General features: G+C 42.5%; 1 protein-coding gene across 1 annotated transcript in view; it reads left to right on the top strand.

The window, feature by feature from the left end:
* The first annotated feature begins 428 nt into the window (after positions 1-428).
* Positions 429-14,183, top strand: part of DPT (dermatopontin) — a 28,629-nt gene continuing 14,874 nt past the window's right edge. Inside the window, exons 1-2 of the mRNA XM_009913082.2 lie at positions 429-768; positions 10,610-10,735. Of these exons, the coding sequence (XP_009911384.1) occupies positions 470-768; positions 10,610-10,735 (425 nt within the window). The 5' untranslated portion in view covers positions 429-469. The remainder of the gene's footprint in view (positions 769-10,609; positions 10,736-14,183) is intronic.

Below are 14,183 nucleotides of genomic sequence, written 5' to 3'. Positions count from 1 at the left end.
GCAGAATCATGTCACACATATTTAGGGGAAAAGAGGGTGGAGACACACACACACATGATCACATTTTGTTGCATGTTACTAATGATGGAAAATGGCAACTTCAGAGATTTAATTTCAAATAACGTAGTTTTCAAACTTAACTGCTATCTTGAGGATAAAAGTGTGATGTCTGTGACAGTTGTACTACAATGTGTATCTTGCTCTATACAGTAGCTCTGCAGCAAGGGATCACAGATGGTTTGCGGTGGTGGGAAGACCCTGCTCTTACGGCCTGCAGACTTACTGTACTTGCAGAATTCCACCTTAAAAGTACTTGGACGTGTCTGTAACTCAGAGAAGGTTTGCTAAGCAATGACACATTGCACTTGGATCTGGAAGCATAACATCTGGAAGCCAAATGTTAGAGGCGATATAAAAGGGCCAGCCCAACAAACCAGCAGGGCATTTCTAAGCCAGGAACATCCTCAGGATGGACCTCGTCCTTCTCTGTGTGTTCCTGCCTCTGGTGCCTGTGGCATGGGGCCAGTACGGTGACTATTACTACGGTCCCTATAACTATGGAGATAATGATGAATGGGTCAACGTGTACCGGCAGGGTTTCAACTTCCAGTGCCCGCATGGGCAGGTGATTGTGGCCATCAGGAGTGTTTTCAACAAGAAGGAAGGCTCCGACAGACTGTGGAACTATGCCTGCATGCCGGCGGCCCAGAGCCTCGGTGAGCCGACAGAGTGCTGGTGGGAAGAGATCAACAGGGCGGGAACTGAATGGTAGGATACCCCCAACCATCCCCGGAGGGCGCAGCCCTGATACCCTCTGTGAAATGCAGGTGCCAATACTGCAGCTAGAGCAATGCAAATGCATATTAGTGCCATCATAACCAGCAGCTTCACTGCCCTGAATGAATGACTGTCTGAGACTCATTAATCGCGATGCATGTGTGTGAGGCGATCAGCATCACATTTGCTTTCTCTGTAGCAATTTCTTGCTGGAGGATCTCAGTGTGCTTTAGAAATGCTGTGTCATCTGGTCACTCACAAACTCAGCTGCAAAGTGGTTTGGTCTTGCTATTCTTTCACAGATGAGGAAAATGAGGCATGAACCTTCAGTGAGGAGAGGATAAATTCCCTCTTGAAAGGCCACACATTGAATCAGTGACTAAACTGGGGAACAAATTGTAAAACTCCTCACTCTATCCTCCTGCTCTTATCACTAGAAAAAAAAAATCCTTCTCTGTATTGCACTGGCTTTTCTCTTTGTGTTTTTGTTGCTAAGCTTTTTGGCTTAGGCACAGTCAAAGGCTGTTTTCTAGTCATGCTAGTATTACAGGAGCCAAAAACCCACACTAACAAGTGATGATGGTGGCATATATATGCATGATAATGATAGCAGAAGATCATGTTAATTCCCTGGTACAGTCAGTTTTGGTTAACTAAACGTTACATTTTCCATCAACCTTAGAGGCAAAGGTCATCACATTTTATGGCCACAATAATTTCTGGAAATAGGTATAGTGTTTCATGTTTAGGCAGCATGTACTCAGTATTTATCTTCCGAATTTTTCATGAAATCTGAAATGCAGTTCTGGAAAACTCTGAGTTTGAAATATTCTTTGGACAGAATGAAATGAATGCAAGAATATTTTCAAATACTTGAAATGGTTTTGTTCCAGAAGTTGCAAAGTGATTTTTGTAGATTTCATGTTATATGGGAACAGGTTAGCAATCAAATGTGAAGCTTCTGCTTTTTAAATGATTCAAAATCTTGTTCTGAATTATTCATACTCTTTCATTTACCACGTGATACATTCCTATGGCTGATGCAATTGCTAAGGAAAAAAGATTGACCCTATACTTAATTTTTGGAATTAGAACTGAAAAGAAAGCAGGAGGGCTGCAAAACAGGCAGAAAGAAGACACTGTGATAATCCTGGGTGACTTCTTCATTTTTCTTACATTGATGCAATTTCTACTTATTGCATAGTAATTTGGAATTAGGACTTTCTACTGTTCAAAATAAAATTATTATTCTCTTTCTAAAAATCCCTAGCAGCAATTGCTCAAGTTCACTTCTCACAAACAGGATACTGTGTAAGTCTATACAGAATGTTTTCTTCTGCTATCTAACCATGGGGCCACATTCATCACCATGCTCCGTATGCTCAGCATGACTACATCCACAGTGTATTATCTGAATCTCGTTTCCTTCACGTCTTAAAAAAGTCCTTCCACTTTGTCCTCTTTCTTGCCTACATTTTTCCCTATTGCCAACCGTACCTTTTCTCCAAATGTATTTCTTTTCCAACCCTTCTTTAATGTGTTTAACTCTGTTTCACTCTCATTCCTAGCTTTTAGAGTTATTTTAGTTAGTTCTTCCCTAGCTCACCGTTCTAGTCCAACACCCTTACATCTATCTGTCTTCTCTGCATAGATCACCTTCTCTCTTTCTTCTATTTTTGAGGGAGGGGAGAATACACCAGAGTGATTAGGGAACACATACCCCTTTGCAAAGGTGAACTCATGCTCCTAATTACTTGGGCTACTTTCATAAATCTTAGCTAGCTGTGCCTGGTTGTGTTCTGCAGTTTTCTGCACCCAGGGCTGAGCTGGTTGCAACTACAGTGCTTCATGGAGAGAGGCTTGCTGTAGGCCAGCACATCCCTCGCTGTGCCCCGACACTGCTGCCCAAGAACCTAGCAGGCTCATCCCAGACTGGAGTGAAAGTGTGGGCCAGCAGGCAGCCAGCCTGGAATGTCTGAGTGCAAACGCAAACCTCAAATTAATGTGACAGACGGATATAGCCTGTAGGGCCTTTGACAATCCCACACCACCTCTCTTGGCAGTTATACTTCTCATAGCTGCCTCTCTTTTCTCTCTCTCTTCCATGCCCAGCTCAGTGCTATTTGGAGCCATCCCCAATTCTAAAGAGATTCACTCAGTAATCAAATGGGGCCACAAATGTGAGTCACAATCTGTACCATTAGTTCCTGTTTGGCCACCTCTGTTTCCCTGCTGATCTCCTGACAACCAGTCTGTTGGTGAGCAATACATCACCCTCATGTCAGCTGACACAGCACCCATTCCATGGACACCTAGTCCATTCCCCATTGATGTAGGTTGGACTGTAACATTCCTTCTTCACCTCTGCCTTATAGGGTATTTTGTCTCACCTTGCACATCCAGGGAGATTCAATGGCTTGTACCACCAATAACTACAAAGCTGCCAACTTTTTCCCAGAATTTAAGCTACATTTCCTCTGCTGTAATTCAGGCTTTTTATTCCTTGCCCTAGCTTCACTGAGTAATGAGAACAAGCACACTGCATCCTTTGTAAAATCTCTTTAACTTATTAATAGGTAGCAGCTATGCCTTTCCCTCACCCACGCACCTTCACCCATGCTTTTTCTTTCAGGCTGAACACATCTCCATTCTAAGTTCTCCTTTGGAAGTTTTACATTCCAACACTCCTAAGCAAGCACTGATCATACATACAGCTCTCCTCTGAATTCCCTCCAGTTTCTCAGCCATGTCCCAGAAACTCTGGTCTGGCAGAAACACCAAAAAATGACCTCTGAGAAATGATGTTTATGGCGTTTGACAAATCACCATTCCTGACTGTTGTGCAGCTGCACAACAGAGACAAACCCAAGAGAGGTTTAATTAGAAAAGACAACAAACCAAGAAAAGCTTGAGAGCGAAAATGAAGTGGGAATATAAAGCAGAGAGAAGAAAGAGTCTTCAACTTATTATTTCCTTTGGCCATTAGCATGGGGGGAAATGGCAGAAATGGATGTGGGGAGTATAAGGATAAGAAAGTTGGGGGTTAGAGGGCAAGGACGGAACCCTTGGCAGAGCTGGTTTAGGTAAGTTTGCTTCCTACACTAAGACTAGGTATTATATGCACTTCCAGGATTAAACCTGTAAGACTTTGCATCTTGCAGATACGAAAAAATTATTCAACAGGAAGAGGGCAATGACACAGATCCACATCAGGCATCTAATCGCAATGCCTAGTTTATGACCTCTGCCCCCTTCCAGGGTCAATGGAGAGAAACAGGTAGTCTAAAAACTGTTCTCTGGGGCACCCCATCTCTCTCCAGAAGCAGACTCATGAATACCAATCACCTCTGACAGTTGCCTAGAATTACCTACTGGCATTTCAGAATACATCTAACTATAGGTGCTTAATTTAATAAATGCATCCCTGAAGTTAAGCATGTATGTGCCTACACTTCTGAAGACAGCATGTTCTTTTGTGTTTTGCTGAATGGACATGAGAAACCTGTGAACATGTTACAGGACTCATAGGGAAAATTTTGGCAATAGATTGGATCAGATGACCAGTGATGCCTTCTCAGCTTCATTAATCTGTGAATACATTTAAAGTTAAGTATGTGTACAAAGGCTTGATGAATCTGTCCCAACACCTTACTCCTGCAGAGGCTATCTGCTAACCAAGATGCTATTCAATACTAGGAGCAGAATCTGTTCCTGGATAATTTGGAAATACTCCTGTCTGGAGCAGGGAAAAGTCTCCAGGACATCCCCTGATTCTACGCAGTCCTTCTAATTATTTGTATGCTGTGACATCTCAAGGGATCCTGCCTTTTCAGAAAGAATAAAGCTTATGTTCTTAGTTCCATTTGTACTGGAGGAAGTTTGACCTTGGGTAAATATTTCGCCACCTAAGAAAAGGTGAGGTGATTGCAGGTGAGACTGTTCTTTACTGCTTCACTGAATACTACAGAGTTGTCTCTACAGACCAGTCTTTGAACAAGGTACTTAAGAAAAACTATTTTTCTTGCCTGAAAGTGAGCCTACCAAAGGACAGGGATCACACAAATAAATGAACAAAAGCTTGCAAGTGAAAGACAAGCAACTCTTCCTTCCAGGAGAAAAAGTTTGGTTTACACCACATAATACAGATGGAGCCATGCCATATCCCCAATATACTCTCAGTTTCCCATAAGGCACAAAGCAGAAACATTTCCAGCCAAGTGGTATTTAATGCATGTTTATTGCCTCTTTTCCTTGTTTAGACTTCTGAGGAAGTGTTTGGGTGGGACTTGGAAAAAACAGATATCTAGATTCTCCCTCCCCACTCCCATTCTCACTCTCCTTCGCCTTCTCTTTAAGTCCACGAACACACACACACACAGGCACAGATCCTTCAAGTAGGCACACAACCCTATTTCCCACAAACTAGGTGCAAAGACAGACTCATGAGCAAAGGAAGTGTCTGCAGGAGCCTCCTGTTCAGACTCTGGCAGCACACCCTGGTACATCTGCGAGGAACTGTTTTTGTTCTCAATCTCTGACCAATCCCAAGTCTCAAATCTGAGACTGTATTACCCAAACCCAATAATCAAGCTGCCCTTTCAAAATGTTCCCATTTGTGCTATCTGTGCAAACAAGTTAATTTTCTTCAAAGCCCTAGGTTTATGTTAAAGGGACAATGCTGCAAGCTTTTAGCACAGCTGCAATGGACTGAGTCCAGAGGGAGCATCTGAGGAGAAGAGGGGTGTTTCTGCAGATAGGGAGGCTTCATCAGCGACTGTCAAGAAGAAATCAACAGGGTGAATAGGCCCTTGCTTTCCCTTTGGGCGGGGAGGGGAAAGAAAGTCATCACTGACCCCTATATGAAAGAAAAAAGATAGCTGAACATTATAGTAAGGTTGCCTTTGGCACGTGGAAGTCACAACAACACATCTCGCCACCCCACAACAGATAGTGAAGACTCCTAGTAGAAGTGGCCATTGGAGACTGGCATGGCCTAACCAAACACAGAAAAGTCATTCCCTTTGTCTGAGTGCCAGTGTTTCAAGTGTCCTGAGCCTGCCCTGAGCCATTAATGTCTCCCCACTCATCTGTAACAGACTGACCATTAAATTAGCTTTCATCATGCAACCAACCAAATTGCACAGAGGAAGGACACTCCACAAAAACAACTGAGAGCAGGACAGAGCCTCCCGTCCACAGCTGTACCAAAAGGAAATTAACTTTTGGATACTGAAAGTAACAGATTTTGGTGAAACAACATTCCAGGAAAACAGTCTATCTAATGTCTCGTTCAAAATGCCTCCCACACTCTAACCATGGTCTTACCGGCTGCGTGAGGTTAGGCCACCTCTCTCCATATGCACGCCAGGGAGGACTGCAGATGAAAGCACGCAGTATTATTTCTATTGGGTCAGTTTGCCCTGTCTGATAATATCTCCATAACATATAGATTCATTCTGCTGTGAGAGGCTCTAGAGAGATAGCTTTAAAGTAATTAGTGATGCAAGTTTTACAGGAGCCATCTGCTCTACAGCAAAACAGTGGGATTTTTTTTTTTAAGTACCTAGAATGACACTCTCAGGTTACCCTGTTGTAAGGAACAAATTGCCCTTAATGAAGCATGACACAGTGACTACTGAGCTGTGTGTCAGACTCTGCATGTTTCCAGAGAGCTTCAGGGAGTGCGACATGATCAGTGCAGCAGGGGCTCAATGCAGGCTCTAACTGCACCACTTACTGTACCACTTACTGCATCTTGACTTGGACTTCCCTGACCGGATTTGTAGTGAACAGGCTTCCTCTTTGGGTTGTCATCCTCAGGACAACATACTGCTCAGGCTAATTCCTGCTGTATCTGAGGGGGACAGGGAGCCTTGGAGAGAGGTTTACAATGCAGCACCAGCATTAGGTGGGGCACAACACTCTGGGGCTTTGTCTAGCAAAGAGCAAAAAATAAGATGTAGGCATATAGCAAAAATAAGATGTAGGCATAACTACGAAGTGTCACCACAACTGGTGCCATTGCTCAAAGCAATTATACTGTTGCAAGCAATATTTGTCTTCAGTCTGGCAGGCAACTGTTGAGTCAATGAGGTATACACTCGGTCGCTGAGGCTATATCAATGTTTGCAAATAATGTGGCACAATTTAAGTGGATCTGCAGGGTGAAACAGTTCATGCATGGACCCAAAATCCACACGTGCATTTTGAGTGGGTTTGTTTCAAACCAGCTCTAGTTTGGTCTCACAGATAAAAGTTCATTGGTGAACAAGGAAAGCAGTCCTGACCTGAACTAAACCAATAACATGGATGCACACTTTGGTTGCTTGGCATGACAGAACTCAGATGCACAACACTCCTTAACCAGTTCAGAAGAAGATTTGGCGAAGCAGAGGCTTTTTACAGCAATTGCAGCAGGCCAGGAAAAGCCGCAGCTCCCATAGCGCTGTTACTAGACGGAACTCCTCCCAAAATAAGGCTGCATAGTTTACTTACTTTCTACAGAACACTGCAGTTGTTTCCAACAGACATAAACGAGGGAAAGGAAGAGCAACTTCCCATTCAACAGCACCTGACCCTCACCACCACCAGTCTTCCCACTCCCTCACCTACCAGCCAGCTCACCTCCTCTTCTCCCAGTACCAGATCCAAAAGGCAACTCTTCATGCATCGCAACTTGAGCCAACTAGAAAAACAAAACAACCTACCATTGCCAAGTTTAATCCCACACAGTCCCAGCCAGTTTCTCACGCTCCTCTGCATTCACCTTCTAAGAGATATCTTCCTCTCTTCTTAGCAATGTCAGGATTTCATGAGTGAGGAGAACCCAGTAACATTAACTCTGAATACTGAATTATCTTCTAAAGCAAAAGTGCCACAGAGTGGGCCTAGGGTTTTTTTTTCACTTGGCCATAAATCAAAGGCCCTGAATTGCTAGTTTTTATTCACCATACTGGTTTGCAGGATTTGCTGTGACAGGAGTAGTGAATTCAACAGAGAAGGAAGAAAACCTTACATATTAAGTGTTGTTTTCAGATTAGTGCATAGACCATCTGACTAAAAAAGTGTGTAGGGACAGGTTGTTTGTTTCCCTTGAATCACTTTCGGCTCGTAGGAAAGAGGCCAACTGGGAAAAGACAAGAGCAAAAAAGATTATATATGAGGTCACAAATAAGCACTCCAATTTCTGAGAGCATCTCTTAACTTTTGGAGGAATATCTGGATTTGACTTAAAAATTAGATCAGGGAAAAAAATCCTGTGTTATCTCAAAGCTAAAGAAAAGTACTTCAACGTCACTACTACCTTTTGCTGAACCCAATATTGAGCTTGATTAACAGATTGCAGGACTTTGTGTGTATGAGACAGAAGTAGAGAGGGAGAATTGAACATGAGCTTAAAAGTATATTTCAAATTTTACTTTGAATGTTTTTAAAATAAAATGGCAATTATAAGACATGGCTTATGTCCAGTTATACTCTCTAAGAAACTAATTTTTAAGGCAACTCCAAATATTATATTTTTAAAACAATTTTTTCATGAGAAGGTAGAATCAGGATCAAAAATAACCAAACCTTCCTGAAGTTTGGTGCCCAAATATGTACACATGTAAACATAGGAGTGTTATGTTAGCTAGATTTTTCCAATCCACTATAGAGAGAAGAGTCCATCAGTGAAGTCTCTCTCAAAATGAACCTTTCCATCAAAATTGGACTGTATTAGTAGAGGTGTCAAGAAAATAAAAACTGTTGGAGGGCAAAGAGAGCAGGAAAGAGGGCAGGACTTCCCAGACTGAATGTCAGCAGGTGGGGAGAGAAAAGAAGGAAGAACCTGCCACAAAGACAAGTACGGGCAGGAATATTAGATGCTGATCTGCGAGGATGGGAAACTGCAGGTCAATGCTGACCCTCTGAGAGGAAGTGCAAAGGAGAAGGAGGAATGAAATGTTCCCATTATTGCACCTATGCAAAAGAGCTAGAAAATCTCCCAGGGACACAAGGACTTGAGCAGTGGAAAGGCAATGGGAAGGGGGAGAGGCAGAAGATGATGAAGAGATACAAGTTTGGTTCTACTTTACACAGATTAATACTCATCTTGCAACAGGTACAACCATTCCCTATATTTCTGTATATCAACCTTTTTTTCCATCAGGATAACACCAATCATCTGCAGCTATCCAATATGTTTGCACAGAGTCTTAGCCATATGTTCCCATGGCCTATCTGCCAAAAAACAGAGCAACTTCCTATCAAAGTCCTGCTGAAATCCTCTGAGTGAGAGCCAAACTGCCTTACTTGGTGTGATACCATAGCAACCCAGAGTCCCCAACATTGCTTAACTCTGAAGGTCCTCGAAAGAGTCTCACAAAGCACAGCAAGTATGTGTGGCCCCAGCAACGTGGGAGATGCAGGGATACAAACAAATGTAAATACTCTTGTCTGAACAACAGAACACAGTGGAAGGGACATATGGAAGAGACCCCTGGTTCAAAGGTAGAAGCTGAAAGTTAGGCAGAGGAATTCATCCCTGCACTGGTCAAAATTGATCAGTTTTTCAGCTTTTGCATACAAACACTTGAGCCTCACACTTTGGGAGCACTAACACCTGTATGCACCAAGTGAATGACTTTCCAAACACCAAACTCTGCTAGATGATGTGTTTTCCCTCCTGGGAACTCCAGGCTCATTAAAATAAACTATGAGGTCATTGAATGAAACTAGGGGAAATTTTTGGTGTTTGTTAATCACAAAGTTACCTCTGAAAGCGTCTTTGGGATATATCTATGTATTTGATTTCATGGTATCACAAGGAAAAGCTCTAGGCTGCCAGTTTTCCTTGATGAATGAAAAAGAAAGAAAAGGAAAGGAAAAGGAAGAAACTGAATTCCTGTGATTTTCTCCAACAGGGAAACAATGAGGCTAGGAGGGCGCTTGAGAGAATGGGCGTTCAATAGCTGAGTTAATGAGCTGTCTGTTTTCATGCTCTCCTTGTCTTTAGTCTCCAAGAAGGAAGCTATTCAAACTGATTATCACTTGAATTACTTTGGGTATCAGTGTCCAGATGCTTGTAGGGTGTGCAGAAAGAGAAGCATATATCTGCATGCTTAAAGACCATGTCTATTCTACTTGAAGGCAGTGATTTACATGCATGACAGAATTCCTGAGTACACAGAAAGCATGAAGCAGCCGATTTTTCTTTTGAAAATCCAGTCACAAAATTTATGTGAGTCTGATAATTTCCTAACATCTGAGTGTCAGTTTTCCTCGTGTGATTGTTTTCATCACAAGCCTATAATGTTTTGAATTAAGAGTGCCTTCTCCTGGAGACAGGTAATTGAGTAAGAAATAAAATAAAAGAAATTGCTGAACTTCTTTTATAAAAGAGTTTCTAAGGCTTCTTTTTTTTTAGAGAAGCAGTTGATGAAATTACTCCAGTGAACCCCAAATGCTCAAATACCAACAGTCAAAGATAAAAGTATTAATGGACTATTTTGAAGTCAGTCTCATGATTTGTAAACAGTTGAGAATGTCAACACCAGAACAATCTTCTTGCCTGATTAGCATACTGGAATGATTAAATACTTAAAAACAGTTTAAACAGTTTTAAATGCAACATAAATATTAAGACGTTATTAGTTAACTACTGCTGCTTTCTTATACAAAATGGTTACTCAATACACAGCAAGTGCATACAGTGCTTCTCGATATAAAGCCAAACCCTGAGCTTCCACCCTGAATCAAAATTTTAATTGCTATTTTCAGGAATGTTTGAACCTACCAAGGAATCTAATATCTTGTTTTCTTTATGTGTTCTCTTCTTTCTCCTCTTTCTTAGGTATCAAACCTGCTCAAACAATGGGCTGGTGGCTGGTTTCCAGAGTCAGTACTTCCCATCTGTGCTTGACCGTGAATGGCAATTTTACTGCTGCCGCTATAGCCGGAGATGCCCGTATTCATGCTGGTGAGTTCAAGCAGAAACCAAACCTGTTAGCCTCTTTTTCCCAGCAGTCCCCACAAATGTCTTTGGCCACTTTGCCCACCAAAAACTTTGGGAAAAAGTTAACTGTGTTTTATGGGGCTAAGCAAGTTATTTCCAGTCTGGTAACAGTATTCTTGAGGATCCATGGCTAAGGGAAGAGAATGAGGGCACAGTTAGGCTGAACAGCACAACACAGTAGCTAGCCCTAACTGAACAGGTCTGGGTACCAGCAGCAGCCTAGCTAAGCTGGAAACCATGACAGAAGTCTCCAAAGTGGAACAGCATTTCAAAGGTGGTGATATAGCTCCCACTACAAATCCAGCACAGGAGTAGGAGCATCTCTGCACTACACAATTGTGCCACAATGACTTACAGGAGTGAACTTACTGCCAGTTACCTCAGAAAAAATATCCTCTGGCTGACAACCTGGGATATTTGTAGTGCATACAACTTGCTCCCTCTCTCCAGGCTGTTTGAAGACCAAAGTCAAAATGAGCTACTGATCATAGGCCAAACCTAAAAAAAAAAAAAAGGTGGCCTCACCTCAACACAGTATCACAGCTGGTGCTGGCACCCTCACAAAGGCTACAGAAAAATAAGCTACACATCCTGAGCTTCCCTGTGCCCCCAGGTGTGGTTTCTCTAAACTGAGACAGAAGCACGGTAGCAGACTGTATAGAGAAAGCTCATATGGTTCCTGTCCATTCTGTGTAACAGAAGTCATGATTTTACGCTCCAGGGCTAATAATCCAGCTATTCTGACTGATACAAAGAATAACCTACCTGCACATAAAAAAAAAAAAAAAGAAGAAAATAGGGGGAAAAAAAATCTGTGCTTGAATCTTTGTTTCCAGTACTCAGCTTTGAAGTAAACTTCCCACTGAGATGCATACAAACTGTTTACATGCCCGTTGGCCTTACTTGTCTGGCTGGCTACTGGCCAAACACAACAGCAGTGCCTTGCTTTGCATCATTCAGCCTCCTTGCAGCCAGGAGGAAAAGAAATGGGGGTTTATTATTATTATTATTATTATTAAAGTTTTAAATGACAGGAACTCTGTAACAAAGTCTTTGAACGTTCTTCTGCCCGCTTTTCAGCCTACACTGCCCACGGATGTTCTCTACATGGGGGTTTATTTACATACCTGCCCAGGCTCTTCCCTCTGAGGGAAACTCACTCTAACTTTTAAGCAGTTCTTCCAATCTCTCTTACTCCTCTAATACTGCATGCGTTTTCAGAGAGACAACAGAAATCTTCTCTGACCTCTTTTGTTGTTGTTGACAGTTCCGCTTCCCTCAGACGTCGTCTTGACAACTGGGAACAGCTTTGTCTCTGCCTTGCAAATTGGCATTCAGAGTAATGCAATTCCTAATGTAAATGTTTGGGGTTACTGATGTCTTGCAGTTTCCATCCCAGCTGCACATGGACTCCTATATTGCCCTTCTATTTCCAACAGTGACAACACTCCATTTTTATGCTTGGAAAAGAATGCCTTATGCAGTTCAGCTGCTACTGTCTTTCCATGCAGAAAAGGCAGCATTTCAAAGGCAGGTGAAGCATTTCTCCCTCTAGTCAGCGTAGAAATCCCGTGTGCTCACATTCTTCTGGGAGGGGAGAGCTGTAAAACCTCTGGGAAGACCTGTCACCTAGCTTACGAAAAGCTTCTGGTGCATAGTTTGTGAGTATGTGTTCATTATAAAACCACTTCGTACCCTGTATTACCAGGCTTAGTCACTCCCTCTGGAACCCAGTTTGTTCTGTTCAAGCTACTGGCCTATCTTGACACTGCCATATCCAGTCTTGGCCTAGAGAATCTCTCATACAGTTTCTTCTACTTGAGAGCCTTGTTTGACCTTACTCTCTTGAAGTGCCTCCTTACAATATATTTCTTCCAATTTCTTTCAAGGTCTCATTCTGTCTTTGGAGTTATTAAGGAAGATACAAGCTCTTTCTACATACAGTTATCCAAATTAGGATGCTATGTTCTGGACGGACAGACAAATAGATAGGTAAAAACCTGGTGGTTTAACAGGCTCAGAGGGGAGTGGTTAAAGGGTGATACCCTGCCTGGGTGCCCATTATGAGCAGAGGACTGTACCTAATGGTCTACCGTGGGACCTGTCCTGCTTAACGTATTTATCAATGACCCTGAGGAGGCAACAGAGCACACTCTTGCCAAGTTTGCATATGACACCAAACCGGGGGGAACAGCTGATATGCTTGAGCGCAGGGCTGCTGTTCAGAGGGATATAAAGAAAACATTTTCCTCTATGAGGACAGTGAGATAGTAGAGCAGGTTGCCCAGTGAGGCTGTGCAGGCTCCATCCTTGGAGGTTTTCAAGACTTGACTGAATAAAGCCCTGAGCAGCCTGGTCTGACCTCGTGCTTGACCCTGCTTTGAGCAGGGGGCTGTACCAGAGACCTGTTGAGGTCCCTTTCTGCCAGAGTTATCCTGTGATCCCAAACAAGAGGACTCCTCTGCTGGAGACCCCACACCATGCAGCTAAACTCTCCTCTCCAAAACAGTGGTCTCCCGCTTATTGTCTGCTGGGAATGGTCTCTCTTCTGTTTTATTCCCTTTACCCTGTCTAGACAGTGTCTGGGAGAGTGCTAGTTGTTATGCGAACATACAAGCAATGTGAACTGCAATGTGGTAGTGTGAAACCCCATGCTTTGGACCCACTTTTACTGCTACAGATGTGACTTGTCTGAATTGTTAAATTTCAGTGTACAGCAACTAAACTTCCCATTCCCTAAGCCCAGGAGTTCTCACTCACAACTTCACTCCCATTGGCATTTCCAAGTTATTGTCACAAAACCTTGTTCACACATCACACTTCTGGTCTGTATCTTGCACTCTGTTTAAGATGCATTTGACAGAGAGAATGTGTTTTCCAAACAATCTGCAAAGCAGTTCTGGGCTACCATGGGTGGAACCTCAGAACGTATATGCATGTAAGACACAATAGAAATGTGTGTGTGTATACAGTATCATCATTTATTACAGTTTCTGCCCCAACCTATAATGGTATTTATTCTGTTCCAGAAACTAGCTGTCAATAAACTATCTGTGGAGAAATGGCTATTAACATGCTGCTGACTCCTGTTTCTTGGTTGAAGCAGCCTAATTTCATGCAAAGGCATTTATTAGTATATGACTATGTGGAAAAGTAATACCAGGAAAACATGCAATGACTGTGGTGCCTCATGGATCATGCGTGACACATAGGAAAATCCATATTTAAAGACAATACATAGCAGAATTTCTCAGCACGCTTCAATTCTAATGCGCAATGAATCCTTCATTGTGAAACCAAATATGGGGAGAAAGACATTTTTAAGAAAACTGACAATACTAAGAAGTAACAAAACTGTTTTAAATTAGATCTCACCTTGGGTATTTGATCCCTTCCTCTTCCAGTTGTCTCC

Source organism: Haliaeetus albicilla, chromosome 6, assembly GCF_947461875.1.
Source record: "Haliaeetus albicilla chromosome 6, bHalAlb1.1, whole genome shotgun sequence".
In the NCBI taxonomy this organism is placed as follows: Eukaryota; Metazoa; Chordata; class Aves; order Accipitriformes; family Accipitridae; genus Haliaeetus; species Haliaeetus albicilla.
This window is presented reverse-complemented; position numbering and strand designations above follow the sequence as displayed.